Source organism: Lipotes vexillifer, unplaced genomic scaffold (genome assembly GCF_000442215.2).
Source record: "Lipotes vexillifer unplaced genomic scaffold, Lipotes_vexillifer_v1.1 scaffold630, whole genome shotgun sequence".
Classification (NCBI taxonomy): Eukaryota; Metazoa; Chordata; class Mammalia; order Artiodactyla; family Lipotidae; genus Lipotes; species Lipotes vexillifer.
Genome location: NW_006783793.1, coordinates 244,604 through 269,449, shown reverse-complemented (window position 1 = coordinate 269,449; position 24,846 = coordinate 244,604). Strand labels below are relative to the sequence as shown.

General features: G+C 49.7%; 1 protein-coding gene across 1 annotated transcript in view; it reads left to right on the top strand.

Annotated features, from left to right (window-relative positions):
- Positions 1-24,508, top strand: part of CCDC180 (coiled-coil domain containing 180) — a gene marked incomplete at its 5' end in the record, with an annotated part of 38,424 nt that extends 13,916 nt beyond the window's left edge. The window contains 18 exon segments of the mRNA XM_007472272.1: positions 806-986; positions 1,930-2,076; positions 2,747-2,891; positions 3,083-3,199; positions 4,478-4,576; positions 6,567-6,686; positions 8,069-8,241; positions 8,495-8,582; positions 8,585-8,739; positions 9,719-9,796; positions 12,916-12,982; positions 13,758-13,899; positions 16,997-17,157; positions 17,720-17,857; positions 18,352-18,463; positions 21,000-21,105; positions 23,044-23,179; positions 24,377-24,508. Coding sequence (XP_007472334.1) covers positions 806-986; positions 1,930-2,076; positions 2,747-2,891; positions 3,083-3,199; positions 4,478-4,576; positions 6,567-6,686; positions 8,069-8,241; positions 8,495-8,582; positions 8,585-8,739; positions 9,719-9,796; positions 12,916-12,982; positions 13,758-13,899; positions 16,997-17,157; positions 17,720-17,857; positions 18,352-18,463; positions 21,000-21,105; positions 23,044-23,179; positions 24,377-24,508 — 2,297 coding nt within the window.
- Between the last annotated feature and the right edge of the window lie 338 nt (positions 24,509-24,846).

Sequence of the window (24,846 nt, the reverse complement as noted above, 5' to 3'; positions counted from 1 at the left end):
AAGAGTGTGGACTCCAGAGGCCCAATGCTTGTGGCCTTGGGAGACCAGCTTCACTTTCGGAACCTCGTTGTCCTCGTATGGGAAATGTGTGCATTAATTATAAATATAAACAAAGATGCTCCCTGAAGGCTGGTTTCCTTCCCCTTCCCTGGCTCCTGGCCCAGTGCATAATGTGAAAAACGGGGCTGGAGAAGCAAAGCCCCAGAATCCCACCATTTGTTTTTGGCAGAGCTGAGGCCATAGCACTTCCTCCACTCCAGGCAGTAGGAGGTGAGATGAGGTGAGCTGGGACTCTCTGCTAACTCTAAAGGCCTATGATGGAGCGCTTGAAGTCCATTGTAACTGAGGCTCATTGGAAATGAGAAGCCACTGATATAAAGGGACACATGCCAACTTCCCAGCTTTGTGCTGGCTATTTTCTCCCAGGCCTTCGCATCGAGATCCCTGCCCTCCCCAACACCCATCCCACCTGCTCCTGGGGTGGGAGGTGCGGTCCTTCTCCCAGGCTTTGTTCCCTTCTGCTGCAGGCAGGGTGTCTCCACCTCAGGCACCTCCCTGATCACAGCCAGCCGGATCCTCCTCTCCAGTTAAAGACCCAGGGCTGTCTCATATTGGCCTCCCTGAGATCTGTGTCCATTCCCAGGCCAGGCCCCGGGGAGGGCAGTGGGGACAGGATAAGGGACCTTGGCCTGAAAGGTCCCTGCTCTGTAGCTGGCCCGGGAGAGGCACATCACTGTCCAGGAAAGCGCTGTCCTGAGCTGGCTTGAGATCCTGGAGGGCCTCATCTCCCCTTGTCCTTTTCCAGCCGAACTCTTGCTTCACCAAGAGCGGCTGGACAGCCACTGTGCGGGGGTGATGGAGACGCTGAGGAAGGAGAGGAGGATGTTCTGCCAGTTCCAAGAGGAGCAGAACATGAGGAGCAAAGACTTCCAGCGCAAGATTTACGACATGGAGCACATCTTCTTGAACGCCACCAAGAGCCAGAAGTAAGGGCACTGGGGGTCTCAGCTGCAGCCTCGTGGCCCTAGAATCCCAGCCAGGTGGCTGTCTGTTCTCAGAGGAGTGGTTCCCCCACCCTCTGTGGGTAATAGAAGGGTCAGGGTTTCCAGAAGGGTTTTCACCTCTTCGCAAGGGTGCAGCTGTGTGAAGCGTCTGGCCGGGGGGGTGGGTGCTGGGGGTGGGGGAGCAGCCAAAGGGAGAAAAGGGTGCCCGTGGTCAGAGCGCAGGGGTGCAGATGATGTGCCCTGAAACGTCCATGGTGGGAAGGACCGCTCCTATCAGGGGAAGTCAGGAAGAGCTTCCTGCAGGAGGCCCTCGGGCCTGGGATGGAGAAAGGTGGGGACGGGGCAGGGTTCCCCCGTCGGAGAGGAGCACTGGCCCGGCTCGAGGTGGGGATGCCCTGCTCTCAGGGCAGAGTGAGGGGTCCCGGGAGGCCCCTCAGGGGTTCGAGGTGAGGCGCCTGTGTGCCCAGGGAGGCCTCCGTCAGGTCACCGGTGAGGAGCCCTCACAGGTGTCTGTACCATGGTCAGGTGCACCAGAGTGAGCTGGTTAGGGTAGACTTGGTGCACAGGGAAAACCTGCAGCCCGCACTCTCAGGAAGTCCCGGGCTCCAGGAGCCACGTCTGTGGGAGTGATTTAGAGAGAGTGGGTGGAGGGAGGAGGGGGCGGAGCCAGTAGGACCTGGGGATTCTCTTAGCAATCTGGTGGCAGGGGCCGGACGGAGGAGAGGGCTGCCCTCTGGTCCAGCTCACTGAGAGCCCCACATGCACTGGCATCGTGAATTTCCTTCTAAGGCCTCTTTCTCTACCCAGAGAAGACAGGCAGTGGTTCTGGTGACCCCACAGCTGGGCATGGCATGTGGAGCTCAAGCCACCTCCCAGGCTGCCCGCGCACGCCCAGGTCACCGTCCTGCCCTCCCGTGTCCCCCAGGCTGGTCACTCTCAGCAGCACTCTGCACCGGGAACTGCTCAGCTACGTCGACGGCGTCCAGGTGTCCCTGCGCAGCTTCCGCCAGTCCCTGGAGGAGAGCCTGGGCAAGCTTCGCGACACCAACGTTGAGTTTGTCAGGCACTGCCGGTGAGAGCCAGCATCTGGGGCTTCTGTGGGCCACTGGGCTTTCTCTGTTGAGAGGTGGTCTTGTTTGCCTCTCCATTTTTTAATAGGGACAAAATATCCGTAACATAAAATGATCCATTTTAACCATTTTAGGTGTCCAGTTCCCTGGCATTAAGTACATCCACACTGTTGTGCTACCATCGCCACCATCCATCTCCAGAACATTTTCATCCTCACAAATTGAATCTCTAAACACTAACTTAAACACTAACTGTCCATTTCGCCCTCCCCCAGCCCCTGGGAACCACCATTCTATTTTCGGTCTCTATGAATTTGACTACTCTAGGGACCTCGTAGAAGTGAAATCACACCAGATTTGTTCTTTTGTGTGTCTGTTTTTTTCACTTAGCATAATGTCTTCAGTGCTCATCCATGTCACAGCATCTGTCAGAATTTCATTCCTTCTTAAGGCTCAGTAATATTCCATTGTGTGGATGTACCACATTTTGTTTATCCATTCATCTCTTGATGGACATTTGGGTTGTTTCCCTGCTTCTGTCCTTGAGCTACCTGCATTTGTTCTTCCATGATCTTGTACTTTTAATCTAAAGCCTTGTCAACCACAGTATTTGCACTGGGTGGAAAGGTTCAGGTCTGATCAGTGGATTTATTTCCCCCTAATTATTTTCAGATTGTTCTCAGAGGGAGGCAACTTTTCTTCTGAAGAAATTGACTCACTGTGTCATCGACTGGAGAAGGAAGCTGCCCGGATAGAGTTTGTTGAAAATTTAATCATGATCAACATGGAAAAGATGGAGAGCGAGTACCTGGACCAGGTGAGCAAGCCCCACCATGACCTCTAGCCAGGCTCCCGTGATACCCGCTTACAAGGTGGTTGCCTTGCTCACTGCCTGATAGGCTGGTCAAGCCCCCTTTCCAACCATTAGCTGAGCCTGTCCCCCTCTGCTTCTAAAGTCCAAAAGTTCCAAATTAAGCCCCACTCCTTTACTTTTTCTCTTTCTTTAAGGCTAATGATGTCATCAACAAGTTTGAAAGTAAATTCCATAACCTGTCTGTGGACCTTATTTTCATAGAGAAAATCCAGCGGTTGCTGACAAATCTGCAAGTGAAAATCAAGTGCGAGGTAGGACAGACTCATTCTACAACTGCCCCATGGGACTTGATGTTTATCGCACACACCTGCATGCCCGGCACTGTCCCAGGTGCTGGGGATACTGGTGTGGTCTCTGCCCCATGGGACTTGCGCTCCAGCCCGGAAGTCAGAGATTAAATCGTAATAGTTTCTAACATCCACTGAGTTATTATGCACCATGCAGCCTGCCAGTGGGCTTATTTTGATTAACTGTGTGAGTCCTCACAAGAGCTGTGTGAGGCAAGTACTGTTCTTATCCCCATTTTAGAGATAAAGAAACTGAGGCAGAGAGTCATTAAGTGACTTAGGGCAAGAACACAGAGTTCTTAAATGGTGGAGCCAAAATGTAAACCCAGGTCTGACTGACACCAGAAATTCAGGCCTTAGCCATGCCAGGCCATCTGGGCTACAGAGGCCATGAGGGCTGTGTGAGGCGCGTGGGGATGTAGAGGAGAGGATTTCACCTGGACTAGGAAAGTGATGTTTCCCAAGGCTTGATGGCGAAGGAAGAGCCAGCCAGGCAGGAGGGTGGGGAGCAGTGTCCTGGAGAGATCGTGAAAAAAATCCTGGGGAGCTGGAGCCAAGGGGAGAGAGAGCTCGAGCAGGAAAAAGTGGGGAGCAATGAGGCTGGAACGGGGGCCGGGTCAGCAGGGCCGTGTGAGCTGGGCTCCTGGTGCTGGAGTGAGGGTCAGGGCAGTGGGGACAAGGGAAGGGTGCTATTTATTACAATTTTTTAAGCTGTATAATCTTGAAAAGTTTCTTCAAAAGCATCACTTTGATGGTTTCTCTCTCCCGAATGTGTTGCCATTCTTACTTAACCATCCTTTTTGGAGGAACATCTGGTGGGTTTCACTTATAATATGCACAATGGTGTGTTAGACATGCTTGCACTGGAAACTCTGATGGTGTCCATAGGGTGCCTCCCAGAGCTGGAATTACTGGGTTAGAGCATGAATGTTTTAAGGCTCTTTGTACTTTCCAGGTGGCTTGTACAGACATCCCCTCACCAATAGGGCATGAGTGTGTCCTCCTAACGCCCTCAACCAGTACTGCAGGTCGCCAGTTTTATTTTTAAAACTTAACTATTTGACAGTAAAAAAAAAGTCCTTTAAATTTGCATTGATCGAGTTTCTGATATGACTGTGCATTTTTCCCCCTGATTTCATCTTTTTGGTACTTAATCCACCTCTCAGATAATGATTTGCAGAACATTTTCTTGATCAAAATAAGTATTCTAGAAACAAATCTCAGAACCTCTGGTTTTTCCAGGTGGCAAAATCCAATTTGCAAACAGATGGATTAAATTCTTCTCTGGAACAGCTTCAAAGCAAGGTGCAAATGCGCCAAAGCTCAAGGGGAGATGAAAAAGTAAGTGCTCAGTGGATACTAAGCTATGAATAGTAAAGATGCATCAGGCCAGAATCGTAAACTGGAAATAAACTTACATCTGTGGTCAAGATTTCTCCACCAGCGGGGCCTCTGAGCCTTCCTCCTTAACCCCTGTTTTATTCAATGGAATTGAGGATGAGAAGAGAAACCAGCCATTGCCCCGGGCCCCTAGCACCTCCCAGGCAGGCATCTCGAGGCCAGTGAACACAGGGGCTTGAGTCTGGCCTCCCTCCCCCTCTGATGTCACCAGACCTCCCTCCCTGTAATTGGAACGCAGCCCTGGATGAATAACAGAGGCAGGACTCTGCCCTCTGAACAACCACCTTTTGTTTGATTTTCCTTTTGTTTTGACCATTGCACATAAATTGGTTACTTCCATTTTCTGTGTATAAGCTGTGAAAAGTCCAAACTGGAGTGAAGTCTGGGAGAAGCGAGGTTCCAGGTGCCTGCCAGGCCCTGACCAGTGTGGCGGGTCTCTGCGTGTTTACGTTGTTGACTTGCTTGTTTTTCTGCCTAGTGCATGTCTCTGTCCCTTGTGCCACCTGCACCCTGGCCACTCCAGGTAATCTTTTCTCCACAGTTCAGCCAGGCACTCGAGAACCAGATGTCCTGGCCAGGGGTTCTGTCTTCCATTTCAGTGACTAAGTTGAGGTTTTATTGTTATTAGCACTGAGAGGACATTTATTTTTCTATCTTTACTGCTTTTTCTTGCATAGTTACATGTGCTTGGTGAAAAAAGTTCGAACATCCACAAAGCACAGAGTGGAGGTCCCATGTAACCTCTTGTGTTTTCGTGCAGATGTTTCTACACATACATGGGGGGAGCAGGGGAAAACCAGCTTAATCTGCTGTGACCACTTCAGCGGGCCCTTTAGGGACAACTCTCTTCAGAGCAGAAACATTTGCTCTCCCACATTTCCTCACTTCCTATCTGATGTGTCAGGGCACTGGGCAGGGTACCAGGGGGCTTGCACAGACCCTGGCATGGGGTGGGGAGCATTTGCTTGAGCGGGCGGGTGGTCCTGTGTTGGCGAAGGACACTGGTTGGACACTCCTGCCGGGTGGTGATCAGGAGGCGGAAGCAATGCATCAGATGCTCCGTGAAGGTAGTGGGGACCAGGCAAGGGTGTGCCCAGGGCCGTGTGCTCAGTGCCACGTTAAAGAAGACCTTCTGGCTGCTGGGTGCAGAAAGGCGGGGAGGCAGGTAGGAATGAGGCAGAGTGCCAAGACCGAATAGTGTCACCACTCGAGACTCCAGCAGGGACATGTTCCAATCCCGGGGTTGAGCGGCAGGGGAATGGGCGGGATTCAGGGTGCATTGGAAATGAAGGGAGTGGGAAGAGGCCAAGGCGCCACCTGGCCTGGGTCATCCATTAGGTCAGTGAGCCATTCAGGGAGCAATGTGTGGGGACCACTGAGCGCCGTGTGGGCTGCTTGGGGAAGGTGAACATCCTCACGGGTGCTTCCCTGCCCCCTGCAAGGTATGGTCTGTGGCATTGTTGCTCTAAGGGGTCATGTATTTGATGTATTTGATCTGATAGCCAGATCACCCTCCAGAAAGGCTGTGGCCATTTCATGCCTACACACCCTCGCCATCTTGGGCCAAATATTTCCTTCTACACGTAGAGCATCAGAACTAGGAAAGATCCTAAGGAACATTCTGTGTCCCCATCACACTGATGGGGAGACTAAGCAGAACAAGCTTAAATCATTTGCCCAGAACAAACCCACAGAACCAGGAATAGAGCTCCCGATGCCCCATCAGGGAAGGATCCACTGCTGCAGTGGAGCCGCCTGAGAGAGCCAGCCCAGGGCTCCCCACTCCCACAGGGCCCTCCCTGCAAGTGAGGGGCCTCCATGGAGCCAAGAGGTGTCCTTGCCAGCCAGCCGGTTCCTGCAGTTCACATGGAGTCAGCTTGCCTGCCCGCAGCCTGCTTCCTGTGGCTTTTTTCCTCCATGTTCGCACTAGATAGTGACCACAGAAGACCTCCTTGGCCTTGTTCGAACTTGGAAAGAAAAACTGAGCCAGAGGATTCAGTATCTCAACTGCAAGCTGGACATGGTATCTGTGACTCAAGTGGTCTTTACCGTAAGGAGTGGGATGGGGCGGCCATGGGGAAAAGCGGCTGAGCTGTTGGGTCCTGGCTCCCAGGAAACCCGCAGGGCTCAGCAGAGCCCAAGGCAAGAAGATCTCCCAGGCCACTGCTGGAAGTCAGGCCTGCTGGGATGCCTTGGAAAGGCCACAGGCTGTGGAGTCAGATCTGGGTTCAAATCCCAGATGGGTCACTTCCCTGCACTGGTCTCTTAGGAGACCCCTCACCTCCTGGCAGCACCTCCTTCTGCCATCAGGGCCCACCAGCTCTCAGGGCAGCCTCACCTCTCAGCCTCTTGCTTCCCACCCGCTGCCATGAGCAGCCACCGGCTTCTCCCCACCCCACCCCCATGGCCTTGTCCTACCCCCCGTCTCTTGCCCGCGTGGCTGCCCTTATCCTCTCACTTCCCCCCGTGATCCATTCCCAGAGCTGCAGCCAGACCTCATGTTGGACAAGGCCAGTCTTCCCGTGTCACTCTCCTGCCCTTGGGATAAAATCCAGACCTTTTACCTAGACCTGCGCAGCAACCTCCTCCAAGGTCTGCCCTCCATGGGCACTTCATTTCTCTGGCCCCCATAAGAGGTCTCTTCCCCCAGGCCTTCTCTCACCCCCTGGTTTTGGTGGCATGTCCCACTTCCCCATGAGCCCACAGACTATGCAGTGAGGTCTCCCTTTTAGGAGCCGTCTCCCCTAGACGGTGTGCCCCAAGAGGGCAGAACCTGTTGCCCTCACCCCACCCTCTCTCACCAAGCTTTAAACACCAGAGGTGCTCAACCAGCTGCCAGAAGGGCTGTGACAGAGCCGATGGTAGCATAAGCGGACCCCCCTCAAGTTCTGCCCTGGCCACCCCCAGGCCCTGCCTCACACTGCCACGCTCTGAACCAGCCCTTCCTTCCTTGGGGAGGCTCTTCCCGCTGTGGCACTAGCGCTAAGCTTCCATCACACCATCAGTACTGTGCCCCACAAGGTGAAACTTAGGAGTCCAGCTGGAGTCCTTCCCTTACAGTGCTTACAGTCTAGCACTGAGCCAAGACGCAGGATAAAATAGGGAACAGTTCAACTAAGCACTCGTGGTGGGCCACCACTCCCACCCTTTCTCTAAGGTCCAACTCGAGGTGGAGGCTTGCAGAAAGCAGGCACTCAAGAAACATTTTTGAAGCATGCACGTGTGAATGAATGAATGAATGAATGAACGAATGAATAGTCCTCTAAGGTAGATATGATCACTGCTACTTCACGGAAGGGCAAAGGGAGGCCCAAAGAGGTCAGGCAGCTGGCCTCCAGCCGCAGCACCTGGGCAAGGTGGTGCTGGGACGGGAACCCAGCCTGCCTGCCTGCCTGCCACCCACACAATCGGGCCCTGATCTTTGGCCCGCAGGACGACATCTTGACCAACCTGGCAGTAGAGAGTGACATCCTGGTGTCTTCAGAAGCCCATGAAGAAGAGGCCAAGGTAGACGTGGTCACCCCCGAGTCCTTCACCCAGCCGAGCCGCATGGGGAGGTCCCTGATTGAAGACCCAGCTGTGGAGGTGGTCAGGAGGATCCTGCAGTGAGTGGCCTGGGTGTGCACAGTGGGGCCCTGAGCCTTCGGGAGCCAGCCCCCATGTGAGCCCACCCTTGACAGCTGTGACCTTGTGCGGGGGCTTCTCCTCTCAGAGCCTCAGCTTCCTCCTCTGAAGTGGGGCTCACGATTGGGCAGACTCACGTGGCATCGTGGGCTAACTGGGATGGTGCCCAGTGCCTGGCCTGAGCCGTGCTCGTGGTCGCTGGGGAAAAGCTCACATCCTTTCCTTTGGTTTCAGATTTCCTGACTCAAAATGTCCAACCCAGCAGTGTGACAAAGAGCGGTCCCAAACAGGTAGAGGCAAACAGGTCTCAGGACACCGGTGGTGGGGCAGCTGGTGGTGCCACCCGGCCCCACCTCACCTTGGATCCTCTGTTCTTGTCCTGGGTGCTCGTCACCCAAAGGCTTGAAGCGACTCCGGAGCCGGGCAGAGAACTCCGTGAAGAAGGGCTTGTCCACTGCCAGTGCCACCTTGGCAGCGAGGTAGAAAGGCTAGGCTGCCTGCGATCTCCCCTCCCCAGACCCCACCCCGCCACCCTTTACAAGACCATGTCCTCAGAGTGCACCTCCTGTGCTCACACTCCAAGGGACCCCACGAGGGGCCGGCTTTGACACCGGCTTTAGACTGGTCTGTGCTCACCCCCGCCCAGTGGCTTAGCTCGCATGGTCTCCCACCCTGGGAACCTGTCCGGGACTTGGGTGGTTTTCCACGGTATTGTTTGGCTTCCTGGATTGCCACTAGAAATAGCGATCTGTCCTCCTGCAAGTCTGACTTCCACAAGCCGCCTTCCTGAGTTTTTTATTGTAGCTAAGGGGTTGGTGTCCTAGGCAGGTTGTTGCAGCTTATGGGCCAGAGTTCCCTACTTATATATGGTCCAGCTGTTGTCCATTTGCATATTCAGTGTCTCAGTGGTTACCAAGGAAGTACATTTTGCTAGGGCTGCCAGATGAAAATTCAGGATGCCCAGTTAAATTTGAATTTCAGATGAACAGCACATAATATTTTTAATATTATATATGTGTGTCCCAAATATCACATGGGATGTTCACTAAAAATTTCTCATTGCTTATACGAAATTTGAGTTCTTTTTAAAAATTTATTGTTGTATAGTTGATTTACAGTGTTGTATTAAGAAATTCAAGTTTAACTTGTATTTTTATTTGAAAATTTGGCAACCCTACATGTGGCTCAACCTATTTTTCTTTGGCTCCTCACCACAGAAAAGGATACAGATTTCTGGGCCCAAGCACCTCTGTCCCTTAACCACTCTCGGCAGCCTTGTGTGGGTTTGAGTGGTCAGGGCTTCACCCGCGATAAGGCTGTCTCCAGAGCTGCCGAGGGGGAGGGAGCATCTCGAAGTGCGGGGGCCACACAGGCAGGCGCGGGTGGGGCTCACGCGGGCTCAGGTCTGCCTGTGTTCATCTCCAGCCTCCAGAGCACTGACACACCTTTGCCCCACAGCATGACACGGTATGCCAAGCCCAACAGACTAGATAGAAAGTACCAGGTGCTCGGAGACAAGCCACCTCCTCCGGCGGAGTAAGTGTCAACGCCATGTCCTTTAACTCCATTTTAACCTGTCATCTTTGTCAGGGGGCAGCTAAATCTAACTCAACCAAGGGAAATAGGAAGTAGGGGGCAGAGCAGGAGAGGTCGGCGTGGGGATGGGTAAGGGTCGAGACTGGTTTGTCTCAGCCTAACTCACCTAAGTTTATTGAGAGATATTTCCACCAAATTTAGACGTTCACCAAGAAGACATTCTTCTTTCCTTTGAATGACAAGTTCATTTCTATTCAGTCACCTTTTGTCCCTTAAGGGCCAGCTGAACCGTCTACTGAGACTTGGTAGTAGAGCAGCCAGTCAAGGGGCTCTCTAGACGTTGGGCCCGAAGCACCCAGAGTGGCCCACTCGGGAGTAGCTCCTGGCATTCCAGTTGCCCATCACCCCACTCCAGCTGGCAGGGCTTCTTTGGATCCTGGAGGAAAAGCCAGCTACAGAACAACCTCGAGTCCCAACAGGGACCTAGATAGTCAGGTTTCAGCTCTCAGTGGAGAGTTGTAGCCAGATATTGAAGGAGACTAGAAGAATTGAGATTTGGTAAGAACTGACAAAACGTACATGACAGCAAGATCCATGCCAGTTTCCAGGGAGGTCACAAAACCTCAAAGCCAATGAATAGGGATAGAATCTACTAATCACCAGAGAGTGCTATAGTTTCCCACTGAAACATAAAATTTATGTCGCCCTTCTTTTTGATTCTTGTTGACAAAACAAGTCTGGTCTCATTAGTTTTGGCCTGATTATTTACATAAGTGCAGCAAGCGTGGTGACTGACCACCTAAACTTTTTACGTTTGCGTCGCTGGAACTTCTCAAAAAGAATCTCAGATTAGACTCTTAAAAGCCTCTTGAAGCCAAAAAGGCGAGTCAGATTTCACCTGCAGTACCTATAGATTTGGGTGAAAGCCTCTCTTCTTGAGGTCCCCACAGTACCTTCAGGCTTTCCTTACTCACCTGTGAGGCTGGGAACCTCATAAGCCAGGTGCCAGGTGGGTTTTCCCAAGAGGGCTCTGAAGCATTGTCTCCATGAAGTCAACCTTAGTTTCTTGAAACTGTTTGGTCATATCTGATCCTATGCATCGTCGTCCATATGACATTTCAGTCAAAGCCTTGGTTATACAACAATGTTTCCAATTACGTCCTGTTACAAGGAGGACAGCTTTTTGTTGAATTCACACAAATAATTATATTGCCATAAAATAAGTATACTTAAGAGTTTCTGGATTCTAGAGTGCATATGAGCGGGTGAAACATCCAGCCTGTTTCAGATTAGCCCTTTTTCCTCGTCAGCCTCAGGCAGTTGCTTTCAGGAGTTCCTCTGTCCCTTGAGAGCCCTGATGGGGACAGGACGCCTGAATTTAGTTCAAGCAACCATAGGGAGTTGAGGGCTGGAGTGGGAAAGGAGGGGTCTGGCAGGGTGGACAGACAGACAGGCGAGGTAGGGCTATGAAGGGGTCATATCAAAGGAAACCAGGGAACTGAAGGGAAGGTGGAAGGTGGCAAAAGGAGGAAGGAGGAGCATAGGCGTTGTGGGGGAGAGAGGTCTTAGAGGGGGGTCTCACCTCCAGTTTGGGGAGATCTTGTTTCCCCAAGAAGCCAATGAGGTTCCAAATTATCCTTAGTAAAATCACACCAGGGTCATGAATCACACAGTGGAAAAGTATTTGGGAAAGTATAGTGAAAGCATTCAGAGGAGCCTAACGTTTGCTCGAGGGGAGAGTTTTTGTCAAGGTCAACAGACAGCAAATTACTCTTCCAGAACGCAGTCGGGAAAAGTATAGTGAAGGCCATAAGTTTATGCCTCATTGTGCAGGTCCGTGGGTCCCTCTACCAAGGAAACCATCTATGACGAAGAAAACGCTTGCGTTGATAAACCATATGCAATACTTTTTATCCCAGTTAAAAGTGGGAAAAAAACCCTAAAGGTCCAAAAATGGGGGATTGTAAACCATGGTGCATACATACTCGATGGTGTCACACAGCCATTTAAAATGATATCATAATGTAGGGGGAACACTTTTAAGTGTGCAGAATGTAAAATGCCCATGAACCTAGCTCCAAACCAATTTAAAAATCAGCAGAAGGAAATACAGTAAAATGTTAGCATTTATTTTTTCTTCTTGCTTTTCAGTTTATTTCTAATTTTCTTTAATTATGATGAATGAATTTTTAAATGAAAGATCGCATGACTTATATACATGTATTTTAGAAAATGCCAAAGCTGATGTGTGTGTAAAGCAGTCACTGCATCACTTTATAGAAATTGTGAAAAAATAGTTGTCCTACAGGTACATGCAGTTCTAACACATCTGTCCCTTATTTCAGTCTTACTGTTGAGACAGTTGACCTAACCGACAGGAATATTCACTGAATCTGTGCAGGTTTGTTCAGTAAAGACCCCGTGTGCACACAGTCAACCCAAAGGCCAGAGGTACCAGAAAGAGGATGTTTGGTCCTACAGGCAGTCTTGCTCGTTCGACTAATATTTATAAGAAATCATTCTTTCTTCCCTCAACCAAGACTGAGGCACTGATAGGTGCAGGCACTGCGATGGGACCGGGGATTCCACGGTGAACAAAAACAGACGCACAGTGTGTGTCCTGGTGGATTTTACCAGGTGCTGGGAGAGATGGGGCTAATGACCAGTCACACAGATCAGTCCCCAGTTCCCCTGTGGGGAGTGCTGTAAAGCTGAGGGCCACGAAGAGCATTGGAACAAGGCAGTCAGGAATCACCACTGAGCCAGGATCTAAGGAAGAGCAGGAACAAACGTGACCAAGAGGCAAGTTGGTGTTCCCTGGAGAGGAATCAGTGTGAGCAGTGGCCCTGGGGCAGGAATGAGTAATTACAAGAAGTGATGAGGACAAAAGAGAACAGAGACACTTGGAAGCTGCCAAGCTCAGCTTGTCACATGCAAGAGGCATTAAACTAAATGAACAGAAATATTAGGTGGGGACATGCTTGGGCATCCCGAGCTGTCCAACTCCAGTTCTGGCCGGGTTGCTGAGTACTCAGAATGTTCAGTCCCTTTGGCTTTGTCCACACCATTTAGTGTGATTAGACAAGGCCTCTCAGGGGTCTGTCTCCTGTGTGTTGCAGGGATTTTAAAGGCATCATCCTGAGCCTCCTCTGGGAGAGCAACAAGCACCTGCTGACCGTGGTGGAGGTGAGGGCTCTACCTGCCCCTCTGCCATCCGCTGGTCACACGTCCCCAGTGGGCTCTGCCTCCTGCCTTCTGCTGATAATGGCCTTTGGGTGAAACTGAACAAAGGGGACTGCAGCTACCCCATGACCACGCTACCCAGCTTCTGTCACCTCATGTGCTGTCTTTCATCCTAGAAATTCAAGCTCATCCATTCATTTACCCATTTATTCAGCCACCAACCATTTCTTGGCTACTGTGTGTCAGATACCGGGTGTGCCAAGAGGAACAAGCCCCATCTCTGTCCCTGAGAGGCCGGCACCCAGCAGAGGATGACAGACACTGTGGCACCACAGAGGAATGGGTGGGGCCGTGGGAGCAGGGGGCCTCTAGTAGGAGCGACCCAGGGCCCCGGTCCAGTGCACCCCACACAGGGGTGTCTGTGTGCTTCCTGTCTGCCTCCCCCTGGGCTGGGTGTCTTCAGAGAAGAGCTCTGGGTCATCCGTATTAGTGGCCCAGCTTGGCGCTTCAGAGAAAGCTCTCGGCCTGGTGGGTGGAAGACCCATTTTAGTCTTGAAGGATACCTAGAATTATACCATTGGCTCGCTCATGCCTTGCACAGCCCTGGGATACTGACAGTGGTGACAAGGACACACAGGGAGGAAGAGCAACCCTGGCAGAGAGGACAGCAGTAGAGAAGGCCAGGGGGTGAGGAGAGCACGGTGGAGGATGCCCAGATGCTGGGCCAGAGCCCCCTGGGGAGGGGCCTGGCACCCACACTTTCAACCCTTTCCTGTAGGAGTTTTACTGCAAAGAGAAGCGCTCAATCACCAGGCCCGACTGCATGTACGGAACCTTTGACCAGTGCGCAGAGAACATCTGCAGGAAGATCCTGGAGTACCACAGCCAGGCTGCTGAGTACCACAACTCCTGCCTCATAGGTGGGTGCGGCCAGCAGATGGGCTGCAGGCCGGTGGGGTGGGGGGCACAGAGCCTCTCATGGCCTGAATGATGCCTTCCTGACCCGGAGGTCACTTGGGAGGCAAAGGAGCCTCCCTGTGAAAAGCTGACATCTTAGAATTAGATAAAAACCTTGATCAGATTTAACCGGGGAGAAACAACAATGCCAAAAAAAAATTCACTTTTCTCGAGAAATATGGTGATTTGTATCACTAAAAATGTTTCACTCATTGAATAGATATTTTTTACAGCTTTATTGAAACATTCACTTAATGAATTTAATACATTTAATGTTATTTAATTTTAATATATTAAAATACATTGAATTGTACACTTTACACCCATTCAGTGGCTTTTAATATAGTCATAGAGTTGTGCAACCATCACCACTGTGAATTTTAGAACCCACTGTCCCTCCATCATGTCCCCAGCCATAAACAACTGCTAATCTACTTTCTGTCTCTATAGATTTTCCTATCTGGGCTTTCACATGAATGGAGTCATGCAGTATTATTTATTTATTCGGTGATGGACATTTGGTTGTTTCCACCTTTTGGCAATTATACATGCTGCTGCTGCAAACGTTCACGTGCATATTGTGTGTGGATGTGTGATTTCGTTTCTCTTGGGTTTATAGCTAGGAGGAGAATTGCTGGGTCATATGGTGCCTCTGTGTTAATCATTTGAAAAATCCTTCCACAGTGCCTACTGTATGTCTGGCCTGTGCTGGGTTTGGGCTATGATGAACTTGATAGACATAGCCTCCTAGAGAATAGGGACATGAAAAGAGGCAGGCAGGATACATCTTGCCATTTATGTTTATTATAACGACCTAAAGGGAGCTGTGAAAACACACCCATAGGTCCCGCCCCCATTCCTATTTCTCCATGTCCACAGCTATGTGTGTTTTATGCAGTCATAAGTCCTGATTATTTCTGCTTGTAAGGCAGGGAACCTGAGGGCCCATCACAGGCCTTCTGTGTTGGTTGAGGGGCAGCACGGGTAGAAGAGGGAGAGGATTAGGGGACGGCCAGACCTGGGGTCGAGACCCAGCAGTGCCATCTCCCAGCCATATGACCTTGACCAAGTCACCTTCTCTTGCCTGTAAATGGAGACAAGGATAATACCCACCATGCAAGGCTTTTTTGAGGATTAAGCCCCTCACAGCCCTGCCATATGCAGGGGAAATCATCAGCAGTGGCTCTCATTACTGTAGCTATAGAATGACTGGAATTGAAACTACGGGCAGCATTTTGTTTCTCTAGCTCAGAGTTTCCCCATGTGAACTCTGTGGGATCCCATCCTATGTGATCTTCCTCAAAAGAAAGGTTCCCTGGTCGAAAGGTTTTGAGAAATGCTGCAGATTATGTCCCTCTCGGGCAGATTGACAGTTTACATTAAATGAAGACTTCCATTTCCTTCAGGGAGTCCAATATCCTGACCAACTCTCCCACTGAAAACATGTGAAAATCCTGGATATAACACTTTTGCGGTAAACTTTTAAACGCATGGATGAGCTAGCTATAAAGTAAGAAACATACAGGGCTCCAAGATTAAGTGAGAATAGGAAATCAGAGATAAATTGAGCAGTGACTCTGGCTATTGCCATGAGGGCCTTGCTGACTCCCAGGTTCACTTGAGCCTCTGTTTTCATGGCCTCCAGGACACTGGGAACAGAGACCAAGCACCAGACGACCCAAGGTGGGCAGTCTGAAAGGGCACAAGCCACAGAAAACTGGGTCTCCACAGGGCTCCATCTGCACAGTAAGGAGAATGAGACAGAAACCATATCCCCTCCTCCCCCAGTGACTAGAAGGAAACCGTCTTGTTATAAGCCGTGGCACTGGATAAAGAAGAAGAAAAACTCCAGTGAGAATCCATAACTATAAGGCAGCTCTTATGTGGTGTTTAAACCTGAAATCACACTTAGACAAACCTAAATTCAACTTTGTGTATGTGGATCATCCATAAGACCCCTAGCTGATACCTTAGCTTAAAATGATTTTGAGTCAGTCATGCCCAGATGCTTGTTTAGTAGAGATACTACAAATCCTCTCCAGAAAAGCCCACCTTCAGTTCAGGCCTCCAGGGATTCCCACAAATAAAATGCCCAGAATAAGAGTTCACCATAGGGCTTCCCTGGTGGTGCAGTGGTTGAGAGTCTGCCTGCCGATGCAGGGGACACGGGTTCGTGCCCAGGTCCGCGAAGATCTCACGTGCCGCGGAGCGGCTGGGCCCGTGAGCCATGGCCGCTGAGCCTGCGCGTCCGGAGCCTGTGCTCCGCAACGGGAGAGGCCACAGCAGTGAGAGGCCCGCGTACCGCAAAAAAAATAGAGTGCACCGTAAAACACACAAACATTCACACACACACACCACACACACACACACACACACACACAGAAAAGGGCACCTTGAGCATGAGGCAGCAGAATGAGACCAGTAAAGACTTCAGATATTGAATGTATCAGACACAGAATATAAAATAATGTATTTATTTAGAGTTAAATAAAAGGGGAAATTGGAAACATCAGTAAGGAACAAAAGACTATTAAAATGGCCAAGTAAATATGAAAGAGAACCAAGTCAAACTTCTATACTGGAAAAATAAATCATTGAAATTTTAAAATTATGAATGGCTTTAATACCAAAGAAGATAACCAAAATGCAGCACAGAAGAACAAAGAAATGGAAATACGGGAGAGAGGTGGAGAGAGATGGAAGAAAGAGTAGGTCTGGCATGCAGCTATTTAGAGGCCTAGAGGCGGAGGAGGAGACTGAGGGTCAAGGCAATATTTGAAGAGAGAATGGATGAGACAGAACTGCTGAAAGATGCAGTGAATTTTAAAAGCACTGGAAAGTCCTACAGAGAGTAGAAAAGAAGTCCTTTGAACTTGTTTAGTCCAGTACTCTGAATGCTGGTTTGACCACAGGACCCCTTTTGATGGAACAACTATTACCACATTGTAGACCAAGCCTTTCTCTTTGGGAAGCTGCTTTGAGCCTTTGCTGGAGACATTGCCGCAGCAACTTGGCTCCGCTCTGTGCTCACCCCTGGTCCCCCACCCCCAATTCCTACAGAATTACGGGCCCAGATGAGGAGATTTGAGGAGCTATTGCCCCAGGTGTGTTGGCTGGTGATGGAAAATTTCAAGGAGCACCACTGGAAAAAATACTGCACCTCCACCAAAGAGATCCGGGAACAGTTCTCGAATTATCAGGAACAGCTGGAGAGAAGGAAGGTGGGGCCCTCCGGACCAGCCCCTCCTCTCCAGGACCAGAGGCCCTGGGAGTTCAGAAATGGAGGTGGGGCGTCGGCAGAACTGAGTCCCAGGGAAGGACATGGGCCAGGCTTGGGATTGTTGGATGGGGGTGAGGGACACTAGGCACTGGAGAGACGAGAGCTGAGCCAACAGCTCCTTCATAGAAGGCCTTCAGCACGCTCCTTGTTGGATTTAACCTTTAGGTCAGCTTGTTCTATGGGGCTGTGGCCATTGAGATCAACAATAATTGTCCACATGGTCCTTCGAGCCATGGGACATGGATGCTGTTGATTTTATTGGACTGAAACCCTGACTGTTCTGGGGCAGATGCTCAGCTCTCCCACTTCTTAACCCTTGGAGTCAGCTCCAGCCATGCCCCTGTCTTCCCTCCTCTGCCACTCCTCAGCCCTTCACACACCCAGGTCAGTGCACACATCAGTCTGGCCGTGGCCATAATTGGCAGAGGACATAGGCCAGTGACTTTTTGATCCTGACCTCAAGACCAGGTCAAAAAACCTACTGATTTCTGGATTTTCTGAAGGATGAAAATGCCCAGAAGCTCCACCCAAATCTCGGACACCCCGCACATTTCCAAGAAATGGAGTCTCTGTGTCAAGTGGAAGAGAAAAGGCAGGAAGATTTGGACACCATGATTGCGGTGACCAGGGAGCAGCTGGAGGTCAGTAGTGCCATCCACTCCGTGTCTAGATGCTGAGGGCTACACTGCCCTCTGGAGGTCACCCCCACTGACAGCCCAGCAACAGCACTGAGCACGGCCCTTTGCTGACACCCTGGCCAAAGCAGGATATGAAAGCAGGCGGGTGTCATAGGTGGAGATGGTCTTTATTGGCCGTTGTAACTTGCATTTTTTAATTTCTAACTTAATTAATTACTTATGAGAACTTCTTTTCCAAGATCCATGTCAAGTTTTATTTCCTCTTTAGTAAATTGTCTACGTCTGTCCCTTGGCCATTTCAGAATCATTGCCTATCTTCAAACCAAGTCCCCTCTAGGGAGAGGCCTCCTGGGGAAGACCAGATGCCTGTTAACTTGGACACAGTTGACACGTGGCCCTGGTCTTGTCTCACATGCTGCTCCCCAGATCCTCCCTCAGCCTGTCTTTGGAGACACGTTCCTCTCCCTGCAGCCCCGTGCTCCCCATGTTTCCTCCAGGAGCTCACCCGGAAGTACAGCCGGTTTTTCATAGCCAGCTTGGCCGCCTTCACTGAGAAGTTCCTGCTGCAGTTGGATGAGGTGGTCACCATTGACGATGTCCAGGTTGCAAGTATGTGTGCCACCGGCCTTGTGCCCTGGCCCCAGGGGGTGTGACACAGGGTGATGGGCCTGGGGTGGGGTCGGCGGGGGGGCGTCCGCTTTCCCCCAACTCCCCCAGAATGAAAATACATTCTCTATGGAGGGGACTGATGAATTTTTGTTTGTTTTAATTAAAACTCTCCTTTTTTAAACTAAAAAAGCAAATCCCAAATGAATCAAAGATTATATATAAAAAATGAAATCCTAATGCTAAATATTTTCATAATCTTGGAGTAGGGACAGCTTTCCTAACTATGAGAGCCAGAAGCCATAAAGGAATGGCTGGCACTTCTCTGTGGCCAAAACAAAAACAAGGAAAAATGTCAAAATATGGAAAGATGAACCACAAACTGCAAAAATATTCCTAATAACTAATAGGTCAGAGAATGGCCTAATATCCCTGTGGTATAAAGAACTCTAACAGGCCAAATTTGTAAAAAGAGATAGAGAACAAACATGAAATTCAAAAGGCCAATAAATTTAAAAGATGCTTGACTTCACCAATGATGAAAAATGTGAATATAAACATTATTAAGATATCCTTTCTCGCCAATAGCCTGGCAAGGCTTTTAAGTTCAGTGACAGCCAGCACTGGTGAGGCTGTCTGGAAGCCTGAGCACCACAGAGCCTCTCAGAGAAGCGTACGTCCACCCCAGTCTCTTGGAGAACACTCTGTTGTCGGTGCCTTCAAAGTCCTGAGTGTGTGTGCCTTTCACCTAGCAGTTCTAACCCCGGGAATTTATCCAACAGAAATACGTGCATACTTTCTCAAAGATATACTTTCAAGCAGATTCTTAACAACACTGCTTGAAATTGCAAAGAATTGGAAACAATGTTAATATCTACATATTATATACAGATCTACATACATATAGAGGATTGGGTAAATAAATTATGGTCCAGATGTAGGAGGGAGTACTGTGCAGCTGTTCAAGTGGGTGTGGTAGGTCTCTATGTGACAATCAGAAAGTCCTGAAGGAATACGGTCACAGGAAAAAGCAAGGTGACCATTATACTTACCTATGATACTATTAAAAAAACACATATGTGATATAAACATGCACCCCGCATATATGTAAATGAGTCTGTGTGAGAGACAGACAGAGACAGAGAATGAGAGCGACAGAGCCTGAGAGACAGGTACCAGACTGTTGATGACCATCTCTGGTAAGTGGGGCTGTGAGAGATTTCTAAAATCTTTTCTTTTTCCCCGTTAGGTGATGTTTAAATTTTTTATAATGTGCACCAATTACTTTTATAACTACACAAAGATTCAAATCATATATTAAATATTATCCATTTATCACTAATCTATTAAGTAAATAAATATATTATTTTTATATTTTTAAGTTTTCATTAGACAGACAATGAATATTTCTTACAGTAAAATGAGAAGTTCAGTATGAGTTACAAAGAAAGAGAAGAACATGGTCATTCTACCCAGAAATAAGTGCCCTTAACACTGGCTGTCCTCGTTATTTCCCTTCGGGCACAGGCCTGTGTGTATATCCGTGGGGGGATGGGAGGATGGATCACAAGTGTGTGCTCTTTTGCAAGCTAATTTCCCCTTGGGCGGACGCTGGGCAGGCCAGTCATCACCTCCTTGAGCACTTTCAGTTGCTGTGCATCGTATGTTACTGATTAGTTCCCTGCTGGTGCACATCGGGCCACGTCCAGCTTTTCACTCCTGTAATGGGGCTGAAGGGAACATCTGCATCCATATTTCTCTGTTTCGGGGCAACAGATTCCTAGAAGTGGACTTTCTAGGTCAAAATGTATATGAATTTCAAGGCGTTGGTCACTTTCCAGTGTTGGGGGTCTCTTTGGCCAATGTGAGCCTGGTTTGGGAGAGCAGAGCCTGCAGAGACCCTAGGGTTCAGACTTGAGGGAGAACAGGCGAGAGGAGCCGGCAGGGAGGCAGCCTCGGTAACTTGGAGGGAACTGCCAGGCCAGGGAGACCCCCTGCACCAGGTCTACAGGAGCCTCTCCTGCTCTGAGCCAAGCAGCCTGGCCCTGCCGTCCACGCAGACCAGGGTGCAGAGGGCTGCTCACCGCGTGGACGGAGCCCCTTTCTTTTCACGTCAAAGGGCAGGTCAGTGAGCCGGACATGAGAGGGACAACCTTGAATGTATGCATTCCAGGAGAAATTCTTAGTTCAGGACCCATTTGACCTAGTATAAGCCAAAGAAGGCTCTACAAAGCATATTCGGGGGCTCACAGAAGCTGCAAGAAAGTCAGAGCATCATTCTGAGGCCTTTGGACCTGGGAACCATGCCCAAACCATACCTCGCACCCTCCAGCTTTGACCCCTCTGCCATCTCCTCGACCCCCACCTATGAATCTGGTGCATTTGGCTTCTGTTTGGGAGGGGCCTCTGCCTCCTGCCTGAGACTCCAAGTGGGGAAGAGGGGAGTGAGCCCTCATTTCTCTAAATGTAAGGTCGGGGGTCCCCTTGACCTCAGGCTGTGGGTGAGGCCGCTGTCAGTAACCTGTCTCTTGCCTGCCAGAGATGGAGCCCCCGAAACAGAAAACATCAATCCTAATACGGAGGAAACTCACTGGGCTCTCCCTGGAGGAAGAGAGTGAGAAGCCCCTGATTGAACGAGGGAGCAGGTGAGAGCCGAGAGCAGGGAGTAATACCACAAATGGCTGTATTTGCTGGGGGTGGTGCAGTGGAATGGTTAGGGCCACGAGCTCTGACGTCACACAAACCTGGTAATCTTGGGAAGGCATTGTGTCCTAAGCCTGTTTCCTCATCTGTGAAATGGGCATGGCAGCCTACCTTACATGATATTATGAAGAGAAAGTTCAATGAGATTGTACTTGGAGTGCCCCGGCACATACTAAGAGCTCAGCAGGTACTAGTTCACGTGGTTAAGGACCCACAAAGGGGCCCCCAAAGGAATGGAGGCCTGTCCCAGTGTGGGGCACATTCTCAGACTGCTGGTGGCACTGTGATCCACTACAGCTGTCCATCATGTATGACAAGAGCTACCAAAGTGCTTGTCCCCTGTGACCCAAGAATGTTACTCTGGAAGAAGAAGTAAGGCAGCAATTTGCCCAGCTAAGTTGTCAGCAGTGGTTTTATAGCAGAATAGGAAAAGCAGGCCAGGAACTGATGACTGCCACCTCGCTGGCCAATTGACGAGGAAACTGAGACCCAGAAAAGGGAAACACCTAGAGGTATGGGATTCCCCTTCCCCGTGCAGAACCCAACTGTGTATACACGTGGATTTAAACTGTATGAAAATGCAAAAAAGAACTTGACGAAGCTTAATGTTAAATGCTCAGTAGGGTTTTTCTTTTTTTTTTTTTAACTTCTTTATTGGAGTATAATTGCTTTACAATGGTGTGTTAGTTTCTGCTGTATAACAAAGTGAATCAACTATACATATACATATATCCCCATATCTCCTCCCTCTTGGGTCTCCCTCCCACCCTCCCTATCCCACCCCTCTAGGTGGTCACAAATCACTGAGCTGATCTACCTGTACTATGCGGCTGCTTCCCACTAGCTGTCTATTTTACATTTGGTAGTGTACATATGTCCATGCCACTCTCTCACTTCCATTCTCTACGTCTGTGTCTTTATTCCTGTCTTGCCCCTAGGTTCTTTAGAACCTTTTTTTTTTTTTTCAGATTCCATATATATGTGTTAACATACAGTATTTGTTTTTCTCTTTCTGACTTACTTCACTCTGTATGACAGACTCTAGGTCCATCCACCTCACTACAAATAACTCAATTTTATTTCTTTTTATGGCTGAGTAATATTCCATTATATATATATGTGCCACATCTTTATCCATTCATCTGTCATGGACACTTAGGTTGCTTCCATGTCCTGGCTATTGTAAATAGAGCTGCAATGAATTGTGGTTTTCTCAGAGAGTATGCCCAGTAGAGGGATTGCTGAGTCGTATGGTAGTTCTATTTTTAATTTTTTGAGGAGCCTCCATACTGTTCTCCATAGTGGCTGGATCAATTTACATTCCCACCAACAGTGCAAGAGGGTTCCCTTTTCTCCACACCCTCTCCAGCATTTATTGTTTGTAGATTTTTTGATGATGGCCATTCTAACCAGTGTGAGATGATACCTCATTGTAGTTTTGATTTGCATTTCTCTAATGATTAGTGATGTTGAGCATCCTTTCATGTGTTTGTTGGCAATCTGTATATCTTCTTTGGAGAAATGTCTATTTAGGTCTTCTGCCCATTTTTGGATTGGGTTGTTTGTTCTTTTGATATTGAGCTGCATGCGTTGCTTGTAAATTTTGAAGATTAGTCCTTTGTCAGTTGCTTCATTTGCAAATATCTTCTCCCATTCTGAGGGTTGGCTTTTCATCTTGTTTATGGTTTCCTTTGCTGTGCAAAAGCTTTTAAGTTTCATTAGGTCCCATTTGTTTATTATCAGGGTTTTTCTTTTAATTAAGACGTTTAAAGCATGATAATTTTTTTTTTTTAATGCTAACCTTTTTCACCAGGGATGAAGGGTGCACTGTGAATGATGAAGATAAGCCTGTAGGACTTTTCATGCATTTTTGTTTGTAGGAAGTGGCCAGGAATCAAACCCACCGAAGTCACCATCCAACACAAGATTCTCCTCCAGAAAACACCATCAATCACCACCACCAAAACGACCCTGGGCCACCTGGCATCTGTGGAAGCTCGAGATGCTATCTATTTGGTGAGTGGAGAGACAGGGTGGGGTGGGTGCACCCCAGGGAACGCAGGGCAGCTCGGTGTGGCTGCCTTGGGAAGGAGGGAGCTTGCTATCACCAGGTGCCCTGTCATTTGGTCCATGGAGCAGATGACACACGTCAGGGTGCCCCAGGGCACAGTGTCAGCACTGGGAACAGCCAATGTTCTTAAGCACCAGCACGTGAGCCACAGGTCGTGTCCAGTCCCAATGATAGCTCGGGTCTGATGGTGTGAACCCCAGTGCTGTAGGAGCCCAGCCGAGAGACACCACACCCAGACTTGGGTGGGGGTGTGTGTGTGAAGGAAGGCTTTCCGAGGAACAGTTGAGACAGAGGGGACAGAGTAGTCAGAGGTATGGAGGCCGTGGGAGCAGCGGGTGACAATGGGTGGAATAAGGGACAGTTCCTGAGCACCTGCTGCAGTTTCTGTTCTCGACGTGAGCCTTCTCATTGGATCCTTGTAACAAGCCCACGAGGAAGGTAGAATTGTCCCCATGTTGCTGCTGAGGACACTGAGACTTAAAGAAGTGTGTCCCCTCTATGGCACTGCAGAGTGGCAGAGCCAGGATTTGAACCCAGTGCCTGTTAGACCCCATGGGGCCTGCGCGAAGAGGAGGCTGCACCCAGAGGCCTCCTGCGGGACCTCTCGGCTCTGAAGATGTGTGGACCTTCGTTCCTGGTGCCCCAGAGAGAAACCTCGTCCTGAGATATGCTGACCCCAGTATTTGGAGAGCCCTCAGTTCCCAGGCCACCGTGCTAAGACGCAGGCAGAGGGGACAGCTCTGCTGCCAGGTTCAGTGAGGGCTCAGGCCTAGTGGGCTCAGCCTCTCGAAGAAGCCAGGATCCCTGAGCTTCAAGGAGGCTACAGTGTGGGATGGTGATTAGGAAGGAGGGCAGAGTGCAGAATCAGGTAGAGCAGGGTCCTAGTCCCTGCTCAGCCTCCTTCTAGCTAAATAACCCCAGGCAAGGTTGTGAGCCTCAGTTTCCCAATCTGTAAAATGTGGGAAATAACCGGGCCTGCCTGATGGGTTATTGGGCAAAGTAAATGAGAAATGACTTGTGGAACTCTTGCCGGTGCCTGGAGTGGGTTCAAAGCTAACTGCCAGCAGGTTACAGTGTTCCTCTAGGGCACAGAGCCCAGAAGCCCTTCCTCACGTGGCTTCCTCCTGCTGCTTTGCTCCCAGAAATATTTAGCGTCATTTGAAGAGGAGCTGAAGAAGATCCAGGACGACAGCACACTGCAGGGGAAGGGGGCTCAGCGCTGGAAGGACAGCTGGAAGCGCTCTGTGCGCACCGTCCAGGGCCTGTACTTGTGACTCCCTCAACCCACTCCCAATAAAGGCTTATTCTGTGTGGACTCCTCATCCATCCTTCCATCCATCCATCCTTCCATCCATCCGTCCATCCATCCATCTCTGCTCTATGCCCAGCGCTGTACCTTCACGGTGACCAGGACACGTTGTGGTCCCTGCCCACATGGAGATCACTTCCAATGAGGAACACAGAGGTGAAAGGGGGAATTCCACACGGTCAGCTAGGACGGCGGATAACAGGAATGGTTAACTTAAAATAGAGATCAGTACTTCAGAGGAAATAACTTCCAAAAGGCATGCTGGGCACTTCATCTTGGAAAATTAAAACTTATGGGAAAGAG